General features: G+C 34.7%; 1 protein-coding gene across 4 annotated transcripts in view; it reads right to left on the bottom strand.

The window, feature by feature from the left end:
• ALCAM (activated leukocyte cell adhesion molecule) overlaps window positions 1-21,904 on the bottom strand; it is a 194,930-nt gene that overhangs the window by 36,847 nt on the left and 136,179 nt on the right. For all 4 annotated transcript variants that reach the window (XM_057502383.1, XM_057502380.1, XM_057502391.1 and 1 more), the window contains exons 2-6: window positions 15,186-15,286; window positions 11,251-11,470; window positions 5,173-5,237; window positions 4,368-4,455; window positions 3,728-3,910 (exon numbers count right to left, since the gene is read on the bottom strand). In XM_057502383.1, coding sequence (XP_057358366.1) covers window positions 3,728-3,910; window positions 4,368-4,455; window positions 5,173-5,237; window positions 11,251-11,470; window positions 15,186-15,286 — 657 coding nt within the window. The remainder of the gene's footprint in view (window positions 1-3,727; window positions 3,911-4,367; window positions 4,456-5,172; window positions 5,238-11,250; window positions 11,471-15,185; window positions 15,287-21,904) is intronic.

Below are 21,904 nucleotides of genomic sequence, written 5' to 3'. Positions count from 1 at the left end.
TTCTATGATTAAACTACAGAAAACAACTTAGAAGGGTTGTTATAGATTGCTTCTTTGTCTTTTCTTCATGCTTGGGCATCTCTGAATATTTACCCAGAATGTTCTGAGGCTAAATAGTGATTGGTTTAATATATTTCTTTTTAGTTTTTCTGAATGTGCCTGAGGTAGATCCCTGACCAGCATTCCCAATAAAGTTGGAAAGCAAATAAAGTTTGTTCTTGGTCCCCTACTAACCTTCATTTCTAGGCCTCCCTCACTTTCACATGACCCTTCTCTGACTACTTTTGGCCTGCGGTGCATCACTGTGACAACATTTGATCAAAGCTGATACCAGAACAGTGAACAATTACAATCTATCTCACTTTCTTCTTTATTTCAAAACTTCCTTCTCTGTGTCTCCTTGTCAATAGGCTCTGCTCTGTGTTAGATAGTTGAAGAATTAAACTGAAATCAGATGTTAATGTAACACATCTGAGTTTTAACTGTAACTTTCTGGATATCTGCTAACATGCCTCAAACAAAATTAATGATCTCTTGCTCTCCTTTTGCCCCTGACTTTGAATCTTACTCTATTAATAAATCATCATTCTGCCAGTTACCCTGACTTTCTCCTTTCCCTCTCTTATCCACTCCAGCACCGTCTTAATTATGAATACTTAATGCATTTTGTACCTGATTCTCCTCTTCTATTCCCATGAACACTTCTGCAGTCCAGGCTCTAATTAACCTACCCCTGAAACACTGCCAAACTTCGTTCAGTCTCTCATCCTGACTCTTCCTCCTTTCTACTCCTTCACATATATTCCTCTAAATCAGCTTCCTGAAGTAGTGCTTTGAACATTACAATGATATTCAAAATCTTCATACATTGTCAATAAGTAATGATTGAAATAAAATTTCTTAATCTGATATCCATAATTGACCTGATGTCAGGTGAGCATTTTACATCTCACTACTCTCTATATATACCCCTACATAATAACCAAAAGAGTCTACTCAAATTTTCTTCCTCCCATCTCTCTAAGTATTCTTCTGTCCAATCATGTACTCATTTGTTTTAGTTAATATTTATTTTGTGTAGGCACTAAATGCTGGAGTTACATAGCTGGAAACAGCCTTTCGTGAACTTTCAGTCTATTTATGATGGCATCAAACTTAACAATTAAGGCTATAACAACATAAAACTGCATATGATATAAGCACAATGATCACTGGTAGCTTACAGATGCGGAAGACTGGGAAGCATCCAGTAAAAATTGGCTGAATGTTGAAGGATAAGTGGTTTGCTAGATAATAAAGGCAAAGTAGTGAGAGCTCATGGACAAGCATGAAAGTAGTGTTCTACAGAAGGAATCTGGAAAATACAACAGACTCTAGAAGGTAGAGTAAAGTGATAAAGATTGAGACATAGTGCAGGACCATGGCTACAAGAGATTCAAGGCATGTTGAGATCAGTAATGTGAAGATTAATCTGAGAGATCTGAAGAGTTGTTAAAGAATTTTAATCACAGCACTAACATGGTCACATTTATGTTTTAGGAAGATATTCCTGGCAGCAGCTTGGAGGGCAGTTTGGAGTGAACAGACAGGAATACTATTTGGGAAATCACCACAGAAATACAGACAATAAAGAATGATGACATAATCTTAGTGTCAGGAGGCAGAATCAGATAAACACAAAGATTAAAGAGCTAGATTCTATACAGCTGCATTACTGACTGAATAGGGTAAGGAAAGAGTGGGCTAGTGCATCTTTCTCAAGCTTTCTCAGGATGAATTAAATAATTTTCCTTTTCCTGAATGTACTCTTCTGTCATTTCCACTTAGCTCTCTCCTCTGCTCTGAAGTTTTGGTTCTCTAGGTGTGCTCCTCAGATTAGTAGCATCAGCCTCATCAGGGAATTTGTTATAAATTCAAAGTGGGCCCCTCCACACACCACCCAGATGAGAAGCTTTAGCACAGGTCCAGCAATGTGTGTTCTAAGCCCTGCAGGTAATTCTGATGCACACTCAAGTTTGAGATCCCTGTCCTTGGGAACCTGAGCTTGTAGACTGTTCACTTAGCTCCTGTGTCACTTACTACTCACAACATTGCATTGACAATTTCTGACGTAGGTCTTATTTCTGTACTGGAGAAGGAAACTCCTTGAATGTCAGGACTATGACTTAAACACTTCTGTGTCTTCACCAGGAAGGCCAGCATGGCATTCACTGTGCCTTCTCAAAAGCTGTGCCACTCAACCAGCCACAGCAAAATCATATCCTTCTTACTCATCTGAACACTTTTCTTCCCACCCAACTCCTCATGCCTGACATCCACATACATTCCTGTTCTTTCTTAAGCCAATTTTTCAATCCTTATTACTCATACTGATGTTCATTTCTATCTTGTTCTCCTGCACTTATGCCAAGATAGTTTATTTCCAATTGAATATTTTGAAGAGAAAGAATTCTGCCTTCACTTACAGAAATAAAAGCTTGACTTCAGATAAGCTATACACAATGAAATCCTCTAAATCCTCACCTTTAAATCAAGTTGAAACATATTTACAAAGTTTAAGTCAAAACAACATTTTATTGTTAGAGCAAGTGGAATTTCAGTTTTGTTCCTCCATAAGATTCATGTTTTAAATGACAAAAATAGGATGTAGATGAACAAAAACCCTCCAAAGGCTCAACTGGCATTTCTGCCCTTTTTTCCAAAATATAGAAGTACTAGGTTATTTTACACATGGTATTATTACAAGAATTTTTTATTCATTTAAAAAAATTCTCTCTTGCATTTTTCCCAAAACTCTATGTCTAGCTCTACATTATACAGTAATAATCATATAATAACAATGACAATCGTACTTAATAATGACCATTTAATGTGCGATGTAGTGTGCTATTTTACATTTGTGATTTCACTTAATCTCCATAACAACACTATGAGTTAAATATCATAGTTTTCCCATTTCAAGATAAGAAAACTGGGATATAATGTAGTTAAGCTACTCTTTAGAAACACACAGTAATTGCTAGCCCTGGAACTAGATGGCCAGCATGTTTGCTCTGAATCATTAGATTATCTTGGCGGCTGTCTACGGGAAAGAGGATAGCATTTGAGAAAAGAATTCTAACCCAGTCTCTGTGGTTAATTTAGGGAAAATCTCTGGGCCTCATTTTGCTGCTAAGTAAAATAATGGAGCTAAATCAGACAGATGATCAAGAAACTTCCTTTTTAGTCTAATATTCTGTGTTTAAAATCTATGAAATAAAGTTAACTAAAACATCTTGGGATACAACATCCTTTTTAAACTTATGTAACTGATCTCATTATTAAAATAAATTTTTTCATTAAAATGGAAACCGCCTATCATTGGAAACCAGACTAATCAATCATAAGCCTCTTATTTATCTGTCATTCATTCAGAAAATCATCAGATGGCATTTTGAATTCCTACAATATCCAGAGATATGTGTTTGGGCTGAGGACTACCAGAACGGATCAGAGTAAGTTTGAGATCTTATTTCTAAAGAACATAGCATCTAGCAGAATACAGAAGAGACATTCTTAACTAGAGAGTGAAATATTTTATAAGGTGGAAAAGCATTTATTCTTTCTGTCTTTGAAGCACTTCGGGAGGAAGAGATTATTTGGGTAATGAAGAATCAGGGTAGGGTATTGGACTGAGAATTTGGATTGGGACTTTAAAATTTACAAAATTATATATTGAGTTACTTACAGTAAATATCAAAGACTGCTTGTTCAGAATTAATTGTTTTCTGGCCAGATGGTCCATAATACGTCACAGAGCAGGTGAATGGCATTTGTATGTCAGCCTTGGTTGACTTGTACTCCAGGGATGAAGTCATAGTATAGAGCTGAGTTACTGGGTCCATTTGCTTTTTAAAAATTATGACCACCGCTGAAGAAAATAAGAACATTAATGATAAGATCTTTCATCAGAAAATGACAATCCTTAATTAAATGTCATAACACCTTTGAGAAGCAGTTTTGTTTTTCTTACTGTACTTAACAGGAGGGAAAATTGACATATACTGAGGTAGGATGTCTTTTCAAAACCATGAATCAGAGGCATAGATAGAAATAGAATCCTGGAATTCTATCTCCCACTCACTTTAATTAACTTCTAGAACTTGCCATATACAGAAATAATTTTTCTCTGCTCTCAATTCTTCTGCACAAGGGCTAAAAAGGCATTTTAAAAATCACTTAATAATTTAATGGATACTTAAAGTAACAAAGCTTAGGGTCATAGCTCAAAAGAGGGTAACACATGTAGATGCAGGATAGTCTAAGGAATCCCTAGAGAAGAGAAAGTCAAATGCGTCGTCTGAAGTCACCACCCACTTCATACACACCTCCTTCAAAGGGCTGCAGCACTTTTCCATTCCTGTACCAAGTGATGTTGCCATCTGGATAACTGTCTTTTGAAATGCAGTCGCCCAACTGCAAAATAAAGAGGAAATATTACTACCTTGGTTTCATTGGTGCTTGTCAATATGAAAATAGGATTATTGGTCAGCTGATGTGCCCAAATATGTAAGACCAGTTTTGTCCCCCCTTAAAAACAACCTCCCTTCATACCTCTGCTAATGTGATTGTTCAGATCTGATCTTCTCACACCTTTACTTCAACTTTCAGTAATTGAACTTGTCAGTATAGTCCAAACTCCCTACATGGGATATGGCTTGTCATAATCTAGCCTCTCTTTACCTCTCCAGATTTATCATTTCACTGGACTCTCTAGCCCACTGTCTTAGCATCCAAAATTCCAGCAGTGCAAATAACTTGATGTGACCCCCAAAATGTCATTCTCCTTCACAGCATATTTCATATTGTTGGAAAGCTTTCTCTAATTGTTTTATGAATGAAATCTACTCACCTTTAATAACTCCATAAAACATTTAGCCCATTCAAGTAAGAAGACTTGTGCTTTTTGTTTGTTTCTTAGTTTTGTTTTTGTTTTTAAATCTCATCTCTTTCTCCTCTCTCCAGAATGACCACAACCTCTGTGTCCCTACCCTATCATGCAGACTCTCTGATTGGCCCCCTGTGACACTGTCCAGTCCACGAGAGCAAAGTCTACTTATTTGTCATAGCATCTGAGTCCAGGGCATTTAACACTAGGCTAAGTAAAGACAATTAATCAAAAAAAGTTGTTACCTTTGTTAACTGCTCTGTTTCCAGAAATGGTGCTTTGCTTACAATTTCAGGTTTGGATGGTTGCTCTAAAGTTAAGGAGAAAAAGCTTTTAAGTACCCATGGAAGAACAAAAGAACTTTTGTGATCTGGATTATAGAAAAATAATTCACTTATTTAAAGCAGAAAAACAAGCCACAGAGTAAAGAATATAGCTGCCATATAATCTGTAATTATGAAATCTGATTAGCCCACCCTCTCCACATATTTGCTTTATTATATTAAATATTATTTTTAAAACTTATTACTCCTTGGAATAAAATATTCATGTTTTCTGGATGTTAAATCAACACCCAGGAAATATGGATTTGATAGTGAAACAGAGCTTACTGTATCTGCAATTGATTACCACGTGCCCTTTCTACTTATTATTAACTGCCAGATCTGTAGGTGAAAACCTGAATCCACATGAATCCTAATCAAAGAGGTACTTATTTAAAGTGCATATTTCTGAGACCTGCTTATTAGACTACTAAATCTGAATCTCCAGGGAAAATCCTATAAAACCTATAAAATTTTAAACAAGTTTCCTAGGTGATTCTTGGGTAGAATGAAGTTTAAGAATCACTGCTCTAAAATCATGAGAAATACCAAGTAGTTGAGGGCTGTAGAAACCCAGGTTTCCTATATATCTCAAACGTTAGTTATCTATCATTAATGGATTTTTATGAATATTTTATCCTAATTTTTCTTTTTAATTAGCGCTACTAAAAAAATTAACTCTACAGAAAATGGATATTGTCTCTTTTTTATTGATTTTTGTGAGTTTCATGGAGCAGACTTATTCTATTTTCAAATAAACACACAAATAAAAACAACCAGCTATTCTTTCTTTCATAGTCTTATGGTTTGCCATTCATAATATTTTTAATTTTTATTGCCAAACTAGACTAAACTGGCTTTTGTATAATTATTTCTCAGTTTGGAGTTGAATTATCAGACATGTTACCTGCCTAGATCATTATAGGAAATAAAGTGAAGACAAAAAGTCTTTGGAGCAGTAAAGTGGATATCACCAAGACTGTATGCAAAGAAATGTAAACTTCCTCAGGTTAACATTGAGAGCTAATCTCACCTTTGTGATTGCTTTATATTAGCAATTAGAATAATGAATAATAATAGTAAATCTGCCTATGTGTTGAACTCATCCACTTTAATTATAGGAAGACCTATTTACTACTAATTCTAGGAATATAATTCTCCAATACAATTTTCACAAAAGTGATTATCTATTTTCAAATACACAGACTGGAAACAAAATATAAGAAAAAAAATAGAAAAAAGAAATATAGAAGAATGGCAAGACATAACAGAATTACATTAACACAAAGAAGTGACTTCTGCCTGCCTGTTCGTTAGGAATGTGACCAAAGATTTACAAAAATCTGATAAAAAACTCAAAATAAATAGTAATTTCTGGGAAGCATATGGTAATATAATATCATTAATGTTCATAATTACAACATACTAAAACATTAAATTCTTTGGAATTCATATTTTAAGGCAAATGTCTAATAAATTTGAGAAAGGGCTGCATTCAAAAAATTTAAGCAAATTGAAAATTCTGGGTGCTTAAGTAAGCTAGAGTTCTCTGGAAACTAAAATCAGCTATTTATACCTCTCTGAAAGCTCAAAAGAGGTGAGATATTAAATTATGCAGCCAATCAAGAGTCAGAACTAACAAGAAGAAAAGGACAAATGGTTTGTTGTTTCTCCTTAAGTAGAATGTATTCTTGCTATTTGGAGAGATTTGAAAAATCCTTTGAAAAACCTGAGGCTTTTAATACAAAATGTGGTTGGGTAGTTTTGCAAAATTGCACTACTTTCTAGTTCACCAAAATCATATACCAAAATAGTTGTGTACACTCTTATGTAGAATATATTCCCGTACTTTGCTTTGTAAACTCTGTGGTGTTTTATCCATGAACATCAAATCATAAACACTTGATGCATTAAGACTGATGGTGCTTTACCCATGGCTATGTGTACTTTGCTTCCATAAATATTTTATAAAATTTATTCTTATTTCAAGTGAATGAAACTGTAGCAACCCCAGGGAAGCCTATTGAAAGGATGCTTGAAATTTAGTCCTCTTTACAGTTATTCATCTTTCTATTTGGAAGATAGAGTCACAGTGAGTACTGTGGAAGTAATGGTAATACCTATTGCGTTCTTGGAGTTATGTTCTTGGAGTTATTTTCTCCTAAAAGCTTTGTTTCAAACTCTCTATATTAACTACATATTGTATGTAATTTTTCCTTATATTAGCTTGTAACAATCGATGAGTATTAGTTGGAGGACCATAAAAGAGGACACATACTATTTTAGCAAAATTGCATATTGATTAGGAAGTGTTTAAAAAAGATTTTACATGAGTTATGTCTTAATAGGATTCAAGAATTCAAGACCGAATAGAGAATTGAAAGGGAAAGTCATGCTACAAATTTATTTGCTTTATTAAAATACTTTGTCAAGGGTCTCACAGCCAGGTGAGGATGGAGTGATGAGTGCAAAATTGCTCTGTATCACTCATAATATACTAGTGTTATTATCAAAAACCACACACAGGACAGCTCAGTTTGCTATGGGAGGAGAGCAGGAAAAGCAGTTGGACTGGTTACACTGACTTGAGAGCTTTCCTCAGTACTTTGTCAGCAATTACCTCTCATAAATCCTCACATACTTTAAGAAAAGCATTGTGAGCATGTAATCATAGTTTATTTTCCTCCAGAGATGGGAAAGGCCTTTTTTCATATTTAAAGAATTAAAGTGAAACATACAGTGTAGGTCTCATTCATGAGTAGGTTATTTTCTGCTTCCTTCATTAAAAAAAAAATTACTTCCAGGTTGATTCCTTTCCTGGGGAGGATGGAAGGAGGGATGCCCAGTTCTGATAAGAACAGTATCCAAGCGAAAGCTCTAAAATGATTGCATGAAGCCCACCAGCACAGCCCACCACCAAGGGAAGAGCTGGCCCGGCTGTGCACCAGACCGTGTCATGGGGACAGTCTTTCTTGTAACACCAGCGCAGAAGAGTTTATAGATTAACCTGGATTGTGGTTTTCAAATGCTTTTTTAGAGCTGGAGCACTTCTCCCCCCATTTTTTTGTTCCTGAACAAATTACCATGAAACCACTTTAAAATACTGAGTAGGTAGAATTCCAGGTAATCTAGCAGAAACCACTCCTCACCCTCATCAGCTTCTTCATCAGCCCCTCAAGAGGATTCTAGGAACACAGTGGGACAATTGCCATCTAATGCAATGCACTCATTTTTCTGATGGAGAGGGAATCATAGGCCCAGACTGATGAAGTGACTTGCCCAAGGTCAGAAATTAGCAGCAGACCTAGAAAGCCAAGTCTCCTGAGGACCATTTCAGTGATTTTTCCATTATACCACCGGCAGCCGTATGGCAATCTGGGTACCCACTTAACCTCTAAGACTTTCGCACAATCACTGGAATGAATCTTTGGGAATTTTAAGGATTTTAAATGGTTTTATTAACTTCAAATGTGCATTAAATACAAACACAATTTGATTCCGATGATATTCAACTTCAAAAAACAAAACAAAAAGCTGTATTAGTGGTGACAAAGCAGGTGACTGATTTGGATCTGCTTTGCTCTATGGGCATGATTTCTTGCATTTGAGGAATAGCTTTAAACTAAAACAATCCTACATCAGAGGTAATAAAGTCATCAGTCATGGCATCCAGTTTGAATAAAAACAGTTTGACTTTGCCCGTCAAGACAGCCCTCTGTAGTGAGCTGATCTGGGATGAGCTCAAGTTAACCACCCTTGATTCTGTGGTACACAGGGCATGTTGCTAAGGGATAAGACAGAAGGAAACAGAGGACTGATTGATGAGCCTAGTAACTCTAAAGTGACTGTAATATATACATGCATAGCATGAAAGCCTGCCTGTCACAGCTGCTGTTTGCTTCACCAAATGTGACCCAAAGTAAATTCATTATTTTTAAAAAAGCAAAGCCCTATATGCTCTTGCAAACACTTTCTTTATCATGATCTGTGCTGTTCATTTAATTGGACTTGGAGGGTCCCACGGTTTCAGTATAAAACACCATTTTCCAGAGTGTTTAACTTGTCTATTTAAATTCTCCCTGGCCCAGAGCCTGGAATGCAAATTCTGTTTCTGAGAATCACTTTGTTATCAAAAACATTCAAAAGAGAAGGGGGCAGGGGGCTGCTGGCGGTATGTGGGGTGTGAGTTTGTTTTCACAATCATAGAAATACTCTGTATTCTAAAACAGCTTACAAATTTTATTGATTTAGACCAAGTACATTTTTTTCAGATTACTGTATGGCAATTTTTTTTTAAAGTGTATTCTGAAAACTGTCACAAATGATTTTTCTGAATGGAAGAAACTGGATTTTCTCTACTTCCTTGTAAACTCTTGATATTTGGTAATTTTAACATAGTGAAAAAGATACCTGATAATGACCACTCAATACACATAACCTTCAGAGTGTTGTGACTTTACCTCTGTACCTACTGGGGTATTTTTGTTCTATGCTTATATTTATGGCTTCATGGCCTAATTAAAATAATTTTGTTGTTCTCTTTAGGAAAAGTGTCCCTAGCAGGGTACCATCCATTTCCCTATTAACATCAAAGTGAAATAAAAGAAAGAGAAAAAAAATAGATGAAACATTGGCAAATGCAAGATGCAGATTATTTGAAGTGTTTAATGGAATCAGGCAATACCAACAAACAGTTGGCATTTGGTTTGATACATAAAATGATTAAAAAGGATGGATAGTTTCTGGAAAATGCCTTAAGAAAAGCTGAAAAGTAATCAACTGAAACATGTAATATGCTTTTCCAAGGTTCTTCTGGAGAACAAAGGTTTCTTTCTATGATATGAGTACTCTTTGAATCTGTGTCATGAGCTCATAGGAGCTTTGAAATCCACATAAATACTAAAGGGACAGTTCCTAATTAGTTGCCTAGGCTAGTACAAGAGAAATAGGAAAAATTCATGGTTACTTGCTGTAGTAGCAAGGCTCTCTGGGTTTTCTTCTTCCCTGTTTATTTTAATAATTTCTAGGTGCTGTCAAGTTATCAGAAAGCAGAGCAAAAATATTAAAAAGTTGAGACCTTCCACCGTAATTAAAAAAGACTGGTGTTGTGAAAAACTTTTGAGACCCATTTTTCTCCCTCTAATTTCTAAAATATTATGATGTTACAGAGGTGAAACTCTTTATTCAAATATTAAAAGATAAAATGCTTTAATTAGAACTTCTCAAATCATTCATTTGCATAGCTATTTGCACAAGAACATTAACTGTGTATTATCATAAGGCAAAGTAACTTCACCATAATGACTGCAGTAATGACCCCAAGTTTCTTCTACCGACCCTACCCTACTCTTCCCCCTTGGTGTAGTCCGCATACACATTCAGGGTGTGGTGAACGTCTCTATTTTAGGGCAATTTTCTAAACTAACTGGACACTGAAGAAGTAAATCAACAAGCATTAAAAGTCAGGATGTGTGTGTAGTATACATAAATACACACATACATCAAAAGTTTATATCTCTGAGTCATAAGATAGTTTGAATTTGTCTGTATTTTATTGTTTTTATATATCAAAATGTCAGTGTTATACAGCTCAACCTAACACATATATATGTACACATGATATGCATGATGTATGTATGTATGCATATATATATACACACACATGTCATATGTACACAGATCATTTATTTGTACATGTCAGTGAAGTTACAGATCATGTGCCAGTTTTCACTTAGCAGTACTTCATATATCAAAGGAAATTTTACCCAACAAAACAAGAGAGAATAAACTTTTAGTTGCTCACTGCAAAACTCCTATTTGAATTTCAGCTTTTTGTTTTCCTTGCTGACAGCATGCATGAGCAGAATGAAGATTGCAAGAAGTCCTCTTACATAGATGCCTGTTGTGGAGACACTACAGAGAGTTGAGTCTTCTTCCTAAAGAACATGTTCTAGTACCAGACATTAATCCCACTTAGCATGTATACGTCAGACTACTTACTGAACACCTTGACTATTGTAGGTGCTTCAAACACGTTGTCTTCCGTGACTAGCATGCACACAAATCTCTTTTCATCACCGATCCTTGCATTACTGATAGACAATGTGTAGTTTTCTGAGAGGCTCAATCTGTCTTTGTATTCTGGTACATCATCATACTGCACACTTTTTTTTGTAGAGGACCTGAAGGCAATAAATACTGGGGAGCCATCGGGCTTTTCCTAAAATGAAAATAACAACACATTTTAAAAACAAGCATATTCAGTTGTTCCAGGATTACATCCAGAAAAATAAAATTTCCATGACCATATTCTTCTACCAATATTTATAGTTCTGTTCAAGAAGAATAATTTTGAATATGAGCCTCACATAAATCTTCATACAGAAAATTACTCTTCATAAGAGAAGAAGCTATAAATTCTTCTACAAGTATTAGTTTAAATATGTGAAAATGAAAGGACAAAGCTCTAGGAATCTGAGCTTCTCTTACATCTGGGAGGCAGAATTAGTGACTGTTTTAAAACTGACAAGAGTTGGCCTTATGTCTAATCTAAAAGAAAAAAATCAGATGAAAAGAAGCATACAAATGTACAAATGATACTCAATAATCACCACAGCAAGTATACACTTGAGCTGCAAACACTCATTTAGAAATCCTGGGCAATTATCTTTTCCATATTCATTACTTTAACCCACATACTTTAAATGTCCACACCTTTCAGTTTCAGCCAAAACTGACACAGCTGACCTTTGCACATAACAAAGTTTAATGAGTCTTCATGGAGGAACAATATTTGCCCTTGTGAAACAATCATGTCCATTAAGCAGTAGAATCCGATTAATCACCAACATCTGCAGTTTTGCTGAGTCATATGGCTTAGCTCAAAGGACTTTCATATAAAAACTTATCATAAAAATAAAATAAAATCTGGCATATACAATTATGCCAATAGCGCTGAGACATATAATTCATTTCTTTCTCTGTTCCCACAATCATTCTCTTACCTAATAAGCTATTTAAAATAGGGACCAATCCCTCTTCTACGTACCTCACAAGGTCTGTGAGAAAATGAAATATGATTAAAACATTTTTAAATGAATGGCAAATTTCAAGGTGCTATGTGGGGTTACGTTTTTTAAATTGTTAACATTTGTTACTGCTATGGACTAAATATTGGTGTTCTCACAAAATTCGTTAAGTCAAAGTTCTAACCCCTCATAGTTTGGTATTTGGAGGTGGAGCCTTTGAGAGGTAATAGATGAGGTCAAGGGGATGGTGCCCTCGTGATGGGATTAGTGCTCTTGTGAGAGGAAGACACATAAGAGCTCTCTCGCCATGATAGCAGAAGGAAGAGCTCAGTCCTATGAGCACAGAGCAAAATGGCAGTTGTCTGCAAATCACGAGGGGACCCTCACCAAGAGCAGAATCTACCAGCACCTTGATCTTGGACTTTCCATTCTCTAGAACTATGACAAACAAATAGCAGTTGTTTAAACCACCCAGTCTGTGGTATTTTGTTATGGCAGTCCAAGCTAAGGCAATTGCTAAGCTCATCTTTGTGTCCAAAAGTTTGAGTTGATTGAATATCTGAGAGCATCAATAATATTCTCTGTAAATATTTTAATTTTGTCACAGGTTTACAATGCAAATCCTTGTCCTAAATGATTCCTTCATTAAGAGAAAGTTGCTCAACCAATACCTTAAATTTCCACATTCACTCTCTTATGCAATAAATAAGTTATTAAATTTTGAGCACTTAACTATATGCCAGGTACTTTCTTTGGGCTTTCCATGCATTAATTGACTTAATACCCCTAACAACTCTGTCAGAGTTATAATATTAGCTCCACTTACAGATTAGACAATGGAGACAGAGACTGGTTAAATAACTTGTTGAAGGGCCCAACAAGTGCTTCTCAGTAGAGCCAAGACTGGCACCCCCACAGACTGGCTCCATTCTGAATACCGTATACCACTCTCAATAGCCAGTAGACGCATCTTCCATCCCAGGCACTGAGGCAGATGCTGGTGAGAAGGGGATGGGAGCAGGTCTGGAGGGCTGCCCGGGGAGCTCTGATCGCCATTCACAGGGAGCTTACCCTGCAGTAGGGGAGAAACTAATCCACCTTTCTCTCTGTTTGTTCCTTTGACTCTTTGCAAACCTGCCATTTGGCTTTCACACTACATTAAATTAGAGCTTGTACACTATTTGCCAGTCAACACTGTTTTTAGACCACATGGTACTTTAAAGGTATCTGTCTCATCAGTTTATCGCTGAAGCTTTTTGCTTAACTAGCAACTTGAAAATTGCCATTATTGTTTGTTTCCATGACCAGTTCAGTTTCTGTGAAAATTATACCCTGGGCTGTTGTCAGAAATGTTTATGATCACAGAATATTTAACCATTTGTGTTCTATTTATTTTGGCAGTAACTTTGACTCAACAGGTAAATTATGTGGTAGGCCCCTGACCTTTGGGATTTCAGAGGTGTGAACTGACTTTGTCCCTTATAGGGGGACTTCCTATTTCCACTTTTACAGGGAATCAGTAATAGTTCAAAATTATCCATGAGCTGGATAACAGGAGGGAAGTACTGAGCAGTGCTGGGCGCCTCACCCACTTCCGCTCCTCACATGTGCCCCTCATACAAGCAGTGTGCTTAGAGCCCCAGAGTCATAACAGTTTACATTTTTCATGCAATTACCACATTCCAAGCAGTAGGTAAATATTCTGATATGAATTACTCCATGTAACTCTCAAAACACTATAGGAAAATTATTCATATCATCTCATTTTATAGATGAGAAAATGGGGATTCATTCACTTGTCCAGAATTCCATAGCAAGTATCTGGTAGAATATGGTGATCTGACTTCAGAACCCATGTTTCAATAGATTGTGTTATATCACTCTGTGAGTGCAACCTTAAGTGTATTTCCCAAAGTGTGCTCTGCAGAAATGTTTGTTTTTGCAGATATTTGAGAGGAAAAGTGGCAGAGTTAAATAAATCTAAGAAATGAATGAAACTCAGACAATTCATAATACATCTTAGTATATAAAAGGCTTTGAGAAGTGTCGCAATAAAAAACTTTTCAAAATTTATTTGACCATCAAACTCTTTTCCTATTCAAATGCCTTTTAACATTTCAAGGAGCTAGGGAAAATTTACCAGTATGTTCAAGGAAACATATGTCTACTTTAAGCTTGCAAACTACCCTGAGTCTCACGTGATCCAGCACTGGGAAACTGACACACTGATACCTTTAGTTGGTTTTGATAATTAAATTGAGATATTTTATCAGTCCAAGGAATCTAGCTACTCCACATTCACCAACTGAGATATCTATTCTCAATTTCCAGACCCATATGTACCTTGGTACCTGAGAAAATTAGATTCTGCTATCTGCCATAAATTCAAAATAAATAAAATCAACAATGTTAATGTAAAAAGGACCTATCTGCATCAACACAGTTTTAAGACTAAATACTAGAAACAAGTTTCTAATGCTGATGATTCTTTCCCAATGATTATTTGGGTACTAGTGTATCTTGCCTGTGAAACAGCCATACCAAACAGCACATGAGTATGTGAAGAAAGGCTGACATCCTCCACTAAGCTCTGTAGTATCTATATTTCACTGGTTTTATTCTTGAACTCTGTCTTTTTCTCTGGCTCTAACATTTAAGGCTGTATTTTAAAGATTAATATGATCTAAGAATTATGTGTTTATTGGCTTTATTTTAAAACAGCATTTGTAATATAAGACTTAGAATTATTCTTTTAACATATTCAACACATTAATTCTACCTTCCTACATTTCTGCCTACAGTTGAATATCGCCGTTATGTTAATTTAAAATTCGCATTTACTCTCAGAAGAAATTTTATTTCAAAAACTAGAGGCAGTTAACCAAGTCCAAGGTAGGTCACACTTACATATTTCCATTTGCCAAACATGAGATTCTGAGGTACGTCGAGTCGGCAAGGCATGATAATGGTATCTCCATATGCCGAATTTACAGTATACCATCCAAGGCCTGGAGAAAAAAGGAAAAAGAGACAGAGAAGATTTTAAGTGTTTTCTGAAGTAAGAAAGTAAATAACTTCAGTTCAAGATGCACATGTTAATAAAGATTATCTATTATAATTTATCTTACATGACATACAAGAAGTATGAAACTATAACATTTTTCCTATTTGAATATCAACAGCTCTTATTTAGCTACTAAGCTTTGGATGCCACACAATTCACATTTACAGATACTCCCAATTATATCAAGGAATAAGTAAGTGCATATATATCTCAAAGGAATGTAGTGGAATCTAAGGGGTTATTTTCTCTTTAACCACATATAATAGGAAAAATATCACTATATTTCATGGGACTATGCAAAGATTAACATGTTTAAAGTCCTCAAAACTGCCTAACTACATTTACAAATATTCCCAAATTTATCTTTACAACTATTAGAAACTAAGAATTAATACATATAAAACAACTGAATTGTACTTAGAGGTGGGAAAATATGCATGAAAATAGATCTTTTAATAGTAATGGCTAAAATACTAGTTTTAATTTTATTATACATAAAATATTAACATCATAAGAATTTGTAGTATGAAAATTCTTCATAAAGTGTTTATAAAAGGATTACCTTGCATTTTTGGTAGACAATCTAATTTACACCATAGTTCGCTACTAAAGTACAGAAAACTTCCTAGGCCATTTAATTTTTTTATTGAGAAAAAAATATAAGTGATAAAAAATTAAGTTATCCCCAAACCCATATTTTTGTATATGTATGTAACATAACATTCAAATCTGTATATATGCATGAAGTTTAAAAATCCTCAGGCATTTAACTTGGCAATAGTACTTAGGAAACATCTTAGATTGTTTTTACCTTCACTTTACTCTACATGGATCTTTAAAATTAAAAATTTTTACAGCGAAATACCTATTAAGATAAATTACTGGATATAGACTGTGAAAGGGCGAAATTCATTTTTAAACTAAAAAAACCCCAAAAAACTAATGCTATTTTTTCCACCAGGTGGTGCTAAAATGCAAAGTTCAGGCAATTTCCAACACATAAATAAGACCATTTTATGACTTGTGAAGAAACCGGACAGGATGAATACCATCAATCATAATTCATTCGTAACTTTTATATAGGAATAAAAATCACTAGCCTTAGTAATAAATAAATAGATAGATAGATAGATAGGTAGATAAATAAATAGATAAATAAATAAATAAAATATAATTTCTGACTTAAAATTCTGTCAATTGAGAAAGCTGTTTCTCTTTAGAGCAATTTTGCCCCCATGAACGAAAACATTACAAAGAATAAAAATTTCACATAAATATGCCATATAACAATTAGTTTCTAGCATTTTTAATGTTGTAAAATAAAGAATACCAAGTAAAAGCCATGAGAATATGTTCTTCATTTGCTATCTGGGATGAGATTTACTAAAGTTGTTTATTATGTGTTCAAGTTACAATGAAAAATTACCTCAATAATTTTTAAATTGTTTAGTGTTTCTCATACTGGAATTTTAATTCCTTTTAACTTCAAACCATTGAAGAGCATAAGACTGTAAATGAACAAATGGTCTCTTCAGCCTTGTTAAAAATTGTGAGGATTTAGGTAAGTGGTTTCAGGCATGCAAACTAATTAGAGTTAAGACACTGCTTTATTTAACAGCACAGTATTTGCCTTCCACAATACTTTGGCTCCTAAATATGCAACTTCTATTAGGAATTTTAAGATCTGTTCATTCACTACCCAGGCCAGTAATGACAAGCCAAGGAAACCATTTTATGCCTTAATGTTTTGTTTTTTTTCACCAATATATAGCAGGGCACTTGAATATGCAATAAGTCTAAGATGGTCTGGATCTATACCTTAAAATATGGCAGGACATGCACATCAAATTACCTCCTATCATCAATAAGCACAACATCTTTTGATAACAGTGCTCCTTAGGTTGGTCAAGGAGTGAAAACAGTTTACAGAGTCCTTTGCCAGGTATGCAGGGAAATAAGAAAATTCCTTTCCCCAAAATTGAATGCTTTGCTCTTTCTTACAGACCATTTTCTTTACCCTTCTCTCTAGAACTTTACTGTGTTTACACACACACACACACACACACACACACACACACACACACACGATTTTATCATAGATTTTAAAGCTAAAGGAATTTCAAGAACATAGTGTATTAGCACGATGAAAGTGTAATCAGAACAAGGAAGGGGCCATATTATTTTTAATCTTTGTATCTGCAGGAGCAATGCCTGGCATTGAATAGGCATCTAATAAGATGATTTCTCATTTGAATGTTGTGGCATTCTTTCCTTTTTGGTTATCAAATTAGTATCATTGAAAATCGGGGTGGAATTGATAACAATGGAACTTTGAGATGTCTTATTTCTACTGTGTACTCTAAAGGCTGTCATGTTACCTGATTTGTAGGAGACATGGATTTATGCTTGGATAGCACTCTCTTCTGTGAAGAGACACAAACACAAAGCAAACATTTTTATAAGAATTTGTGGCTGAAACTACGGGAGAAAACATTCCTCCCTTCTATTTCAAGAGAAATGAAGAATTTTTTTGAGCTCTGTGATTTCTACTATGAGACGCTTTTTCTCTTACTTTTGATGACCACAAAGTGGAGAGTTATTTTTTAAAGTACCTGAAAATTTATGGATTAGATTTTTAATGATGCTTGGTATTCAAAATTAGCCAGGAGAGCACTCTTTAGAGCATAGCAAACATAAGGGAAGTAAGACATGTGACAAGAAGGAAGGCAGCAGTTAGATACAGAAGCATTGGTCTATAGACTTAAGGCAGAGTGAATGATAATCAGTTGGATGGTATTAGAAGCCACAGTCATGATTTTAGAAATAACTTTCACGTTTGCTATCATCATTTATTTCCCTTTTCTGGTAGGAGTATACTGACTCCTAGGTTCCTCTGACAGAAAGACTTAAAGGTCTGAACTTGTTGGGAGAACGAATATCAATAACCAGCACCCTACACCACCTGAGATAAAGTGGCTACAAGGACTACTGTGATTGGTGATGAATTAGCATCCTGATTTCTGGAGATGTCTCAGTCTTTGATGGGAAGTGCCAGTGAGACCCAAAGTACCTGTCAATACAAGTGATTTTGTTCATACTTTTCACAGAAGAGATTTTATCTTTAATTGCCAAGTCTGACTTGAACTTAGCTTACAAATATTCCCCTGCAGTTTTCTCCCTATAATAATAGTTGGCTAAATTACTCATGGTTTTGAAGCTTAGAGATTATAGGACACTTGCAAATATAGAATGCCTATAATGTCATTCCTCAAAGAAGGCTAAATATAAAATACAGAAATAATGTATGTGCACAAGTGTGTGCATTTCTGTGTAGTACAATGTGTGTGTGTGTATGTGTGTGTGTGTGTGTGTGTGTATATATATATATATATAGTCATAAGATAGGCTATAAACTTTTGTATTAATGTGTTCTATAAATTAAAGGTACCGTTAGGAAATGTTAATATTACTGTTGACATCAAAATGTCCTGACATGAAATAAAACACAAAATTATGTTATACTTGAGAAGCAGTGTGTAAATTAAGCATTTTTTAAATGAGGAGTTATTAACTAAATATAAAGATCACTAGAACTAGAAAGACTACATAGGAGAATTCAGTGAAAATACAACAGGAAAAGTGCAACATAAGAAAAATCTCTTTCCAAGTAATTCTGACATAGAATCTCAGGTAAGTGATCATAAAATACAAGACAGTTATTATTACACATTTTGTATAGCAAATATTTGTAGGAGGCACTGAAACAAACTGGTAGAATTCTGAAGTTAGGTGAACACATTTCATTTTTAATTGAAGTAACAAAATGTAATAATTTCAGCCACACTGGTGAAACATACTTTTTCCATATTAACTAATTCTTAAGGACTATCAAGTTCAGAGTAATCATTCTTTTTGTGTTACTGACATATAGACATTTAAGTTGAGGTAGCTTAAAATATGCTACCACATTTCAAGAACAACAAATATTATAGGAAAGTGGATGAGATTTAAGCCAGTTTCACATGCTGTAATTTAGCATGGTTAATTATTTTTTATTGCACAGATACTTTAATAGCGTCATTACCCTTAAAAGCATGTTTTTGAGCTCTGGAGCTCTATTCAGTGCCATAAAAGGGTTAATCCCTATTACAATTGGCTCCAAGCTTATGACAAAAGAACTACATTACAGTGCTGCAGAAATTTTAGAGAAATTTGTTTGTGCAGATGAATTGTTTTGGAGGAAGGAGGTAGAATCGAGAAAGTTATCTATAGAAGTTACTTTCATATTTATTTGATTGATTTTGGCAGATTAACATGCTAGTGTCCCTATTTGCTTTATTAATGAATTAAGATAGGTGCAATTCTAATTAAACAGGCAAATATCTTGTAACATCAGTTTAAAGCAGTGTTTCTCACTTCATCATTATTGACATTTTGGGCTGAATCAATCTTTATTTGGGGGAGAGGGCTGTCCTGTGTTCTGTAGCATCCAGCTTCCCTGCTACAGCCTGTAGATACCTGGAGGAACGTTCCCCACCTCCAGTTATGGCAACAGGAACTCTCCATACATGACAAAAGGTCTCTGAGAAGCAAAACTGCCCACCCCTGCCCCCTGAACTTCCGTCTAGTTGAGAACCACTAGTTTAGACCTTCAACTATTGGCTTCTTTCATTAAAGCTGTGGTTTCCAATAAAGAGATCTTTGTTGTAAAATAGAATCTTAATGTCGGACTAACTTACTGAATACAAATGGAGGGATGGAGGCAGAAATGGCACATAATAACATTTGGTTATTATCAAATTTGTTTTCCTCACAGAAACATCTTATATTATATTAAACTATAATAGGGAGATTAATTCCCGACTCTGGGAATTTGAGATCCAGTCTCTACATAAATTACAAGAAATATTCTGTTTTAGCAAAGCTATTTCATGTACCAATCAAGCACAAATCATACATCAATATATGCTTTCTAAACTATACATATTACATGTATCTTACTCAATGAAAAAATATCAGAGTACTATTGATAGAAGGTAAGGCAAATGCCTTTAATGTATCTGTCAAGCCTGTGATTTTATGATTCAGTGACACCAAGTTATCTTATTTCATAATTCTTCCCATACTTTATTGAATTAAACAAGAGTTTAAAATTTTTGTCAAGGTCATAGGATATATAACAAGTAAGGTGGTGTGTGTGTGTGAGAGAGATGCAAGGGCCTATAATTCCCAAGTAATTTGGAAAAGATGGCAGATGCGAGAAGACATCTGATGGAATCTAATGTTTATCTGAGAAATAGAGAAAAGAGTTTCTCTACTCTCTTTTCCTTTTTCAATTTCTTTTCAACAAACGTGGGTCCTTGAGGACTAACTTGGGTCTTTTTCTAAATCTTGAAATCAGGATACATTCATTTAAAATTCACTTTCTGTATTACTTTTCACAAGGATTATATAATACAGGTATAATTTTGTAATACCTAGAAATAAGAACAATAATAATTCTTCCTTTCTCTTTCTCCCACAAGTTCTTATAATTCCATAAATGTACTACAATATATCTTTTATATAATTGGTTAGGTCACTGTAAAATAACATTTAGAGGTAAAAGAACCGTCTTACTAAATTCTAAAATACTGCTAGTACCCAGGAATGTATTTAAGACCTATGTTTTTCACTTTCAAGTTTGATATATTATAATGCTTGGATTATTTATTTTTTAGCATATTATAGGTCACTATAACTATCCAATTATGTCATAGAAAGGAGATCTACACATGTAACATAATTTTTAAAATACAGTATCAGTACTTATACTATATATATATATATATATATATATATATATACAGTATCAGTACTTATACTATATATATATATATATATATATATATATATATATATATATATATATATATATATGTCAGTACTTATATTATTGGGCAGAAAAATATCCTCCCAACATACCATTACCTCTCAGTCCATTATACTACACACATGGAATGATCTATGAGACTGGGTAAGTCATTGTTCTTCCCAGCTGGTTTAGGCTTTGCCCCATCTCTGCTTCATTTACCATTGTTCCTTTGTTCCTTAGGTCCTGGGTGAATTCCTGCATATCTTTTAAGACCTCCATATTTATACTTTCAATCATGTATCAAGTATTATTGAATACCTATTACAGGGAAAGTGCTAGATGTTTTTTGTGGGGGAATTATAGAAGTAAAATACTGAGGCCTAATGTATTAGGATGATGGAATTTGTGTGAGATGCTTAATAGGTAAACTAAGTGTGGGAATGCAGAGAAAGGAATCCCAGCAGTGGGCTTGAGGATATTGGTAAGGGCTCTTGGAAGACATTTCATTTGGCCTGAATACTGAATAAAAGTTTCTAAAGATGGGAAGACAAGAACTACTTCACCAGCATGTCATAACCAGGGATCATGTAGAGGCACTTGACTGACAGTTGTTTTTCTCTCTTACGGCAAATCCATTTTTTATTATAGTAATTTCTACACAGTAAACCTTTGATCTTCATAAGGAACATGTCCCAAGACTGGCAGTTT

This window comes from Manis pentadactyla, chromosome 1 (assembly GCF_030020395.1).
Source record: "Manis pentadactyla isolate mManPen7 chromosome 1, mManPen7.hap1, whole genome shotgun sequence".
NCBI classification, from domain to species: domain Eukaryota; kingdom Metazoa; phylum Chordata; class Mammalia; order Pholidota; family Manidae; genus Manis; species Manis pentadactyla.
Note: the sequence above shows the minus strand (reverse complement) of the source record. Positions and strands in the feature narration are given on the sequence as shown.